The sequence below is a fragment of the Tuber melanosporum genome (assembly GCF_000151645.1).
Source record: "Tuber melanosporum whole genome shotgun sequence assembly, scaffold_10, strain Mel28".
In the NCBI taxonomy this organism is placed as follows: domain Eukaryota; kingdom Fungi; phylum Ascomycota; class Pezizomycetes; order Pezizales; family Tuberaceae; genus Tuber; species Tuber melanosporum.
Window position 1 is genome coordinate 957,484 of NW_003299150.1, and position 2,852 is coordinate 960,335.

The 2,852-nt window shown below is 46.4% G+C and overlaps 1 protein-coding gene; it reads left to right on the top strand.

Annotated features, from left to right (window-relative positions):
* On the top strand, window positions 1-1,476 carry GSTUM_00004176001 (uncharacterized protein). XM_002842470.2 has 2 exons: window positions 1-956; window positions 1,012-1,476. Exons 1-2 carry the CDS (start codon window positions 622-624, stop codon window positions 1,418-1,420), a joined length of 744 nt encoding a protein of 247 aa, XP_002842516.1. The 5' UTR covers window positions 1-621; the 3' UTR covers window positions 1,421-1,476.
* The last annotated feature ends 1,376 nt before the right edge of the window (window positions 1,477-2,852 follow it).

A 2,852-nucleotide genomic window follows, 5' to 3' on the forward strand; every position in this document is an offset into this window, starting at 1 on the left:
GGTTAAAACAGGGCTAGAAACCCGTTTCAACTCAAATTGTTGAGGAAGTTGACACAACCGGTAAGATAAATACCTTGCATCCTTGCTTAATCTTGAAGCCCACCGCTCTGATCTATGTACCGGCCTACCACAATACCAAAACTGACGGCATCATGGACCACCCCATGAGCATCGGGGTGGCTGGCTATGAGGCATTGCTTCCTGGAGGGCTCCCCTCTGAAGCAATAAACGTCGCACTTGAATTCATTCATACCCTCCTGCAAGACTCCAAACAACACGGCAGCTACGGCACAATCCTACGGTACAACAAAAAGCTACACGAGGCAACGGTTCCAACAATACTGTTTGGATTTCCAGAACCAGGGCGGATCGGATCCATCATATTACCTGAGGCTATCGCAAATATCCCACTGCTGGTGATAAGGCAGTACCAACCATAGATATACTACCCACATGGTGCTTGGGTGTGAACCACGAGGAAAATATTCTATATCGGAAGGAGGCAGCTTCGGGGGTTGGTTGGCAACAAATGACGGGAAGAAGTGGGGCATAACATGCGGACATTGCCTTCCGGAGTGTGATGTTGGTTCCAGTGTCGTGTCACCAAGCAGTTTAGAGATTATGGCCCGACTGGATGAAATTATTCCATACACCAAATATTGTCCGATTTCTCGGAGTGTTTGCAAACTGAAGGCTTGTGAAGATGAAGTTGATTTCCTAAGGGAGAAATATACCGAACTACCAGATAATGATGGGGTTGAGCTTTATGACGGGAGCAAAATAAAGCTGATTGGACCTGACCTTGGGATTTTGGTAGCAAAGGCGGAACACAGATATCCCATCTTGCAAAGGCATAACGAGCAATTGCGATCCCAAGGGAAGAGGGAGTTTGCAGTCAAGAGCGCCATAATACCCTCGCGGCTAGACTGGGCATTGTTTGAAGCTTGCAACACAAGGTGGGTAATTTCAGTTTCTTATTAGTATTTAGTATTCCCGGTACTAACTGAATAGAATGCTCGGGAATCGACTCACTACCAGTCATATTTTTAGAGATGAGAAGGTTTGCGGAATGGGTTTGCTGGAGCCAGGGGCCACAGTGTGGAAAACTGGGAGAACAACAGGCCAAACCAAGGGTAAGGTAAATGACGTTGGTGTCATCATCTGGAAGGATGGCTTTACGACGGAAGAAGTTGCAGTTATTTCTTCATTTAGTGGCTCAAGAAGTAGTCTTTTTGCGGATAATGGTGACTCGGGCGCTCTGGTGTTCTGTATGGCTAATTCGTTGGAAGCTGTTGGACTTGTGGTTGGCGGGAGTGAGTCGCAAGTTCCGTGTTGGGTTGCCGTTACCCCGTTATGGGCAATCCTTGAGGACATGAAACTCATGACGGGTATGGATGTTAAATTTTGTACGGAGTGTTGACTTTGTTAAGTGTGTAAACTGGGTACTTGATTGTAAACAGGGTGTTTTTGTATAAATACTATAAGTTTTCAGGCGGTGGGTATGAGCAATGCTTACAAGTGTTCCTGCCAGCTCCTTCGTTGCTTGATTTTTTTTGTGTGTTTGAAAGCTAAATGCCGGACCCTTGTACAGTATGCCTGCCCCTAATCCAACCGCTTACCATGGCATCCACTCGTGAGTTTTAGGTGCCCAGCATGCATCATTCTATAGCGCTTGTTTGGTTGTTGCCATATCACTTATATTGAAAAGGTCGATTTTCGACTCCACACACAAAGCAACCTTAAGCCACGCCCGTTTGGCGGAAAACGGGATAATAGTAGACAATACAGTACAAGTACCATGATACTCCAGATAGCAGTAAATTTGTTTTTACAATTTGTCTATGTGCGGGGGCCTAGGGATGCGCATCTCTCTGCCTAGAGATCGGACCGGAATGGGCATAGGTTGGGGCGGCACCGGGGGAGGGGGGCTGGCGGAGACCTTCAGAGGGGTAACTTAGGTATGCCGTTTGTGGGTTTTGCAGGAGTATCTAGCTTGATGAAAAATACACAAATCATAACCTCGACTTGGTGCAAAGAAGACTATATGCAACTTTTGTTGGTATTGAGGGGGTATCTAACTTGGTGGAAAACATTCTACAAATTATGTCTGCTGTGTGTGAAAAAGGCCCTTTGTGGGTTTCGCGGGGTATCTAGCTTGATGAAAAATACACAAATTATAACCTCGACTTGGTGAAAAGAAGCCTATATGTAACTTTTATGGGCATTGAGGGGGGTAGTGTATCTGACTTGGTGTCGGCTTTGTGTGAAAAGGACTGCCCTCGTGGGTTTCGCAAAGGTATCCAGCTTGATGAAAAATACACAAATCATAACCTCGACTTGGTATAAAGAAGACTATATGCAACTTTTATGGGTATTGAGGGGGTATCTAACTTGGTGCAAAATATTCTTTATCAGCTTTATGTGAAAAAGACTCTCCTTTGTGGGTTTTACGGGTCTACAACTTGGTGGAAAGTTTTCTCCTGCTAGCCTCATGCACGAGACTGTACGACTCCCGAGTCCATACGGAACGTCTGGTCGGGAAAGCAAAATCTGGCTCCAAGGATCTCTTAATGGACTCAAACTACCACTTCGAGGCACTTTGGAGCATCATTTTCATATCAGTCGAGTGATAAGCAATGAGAATGGCCAATTCCGGCCCCTAGATTACCGTACCGCATCGTATCCTCCCCCCTCCTCCGACGCCCACGCGAACCAGGCCAAATCCCTCAGTCATGGGGACGCTCTGCTTGCTTGCTTGCTTGCCCTCTGCGTCAGATAGATAATAAGTAAGGCTCTTGTAGTAGGATGTATGTACCGACAGTGCTGTGCTGCGCTGTGCTGTGCTGGTGTAA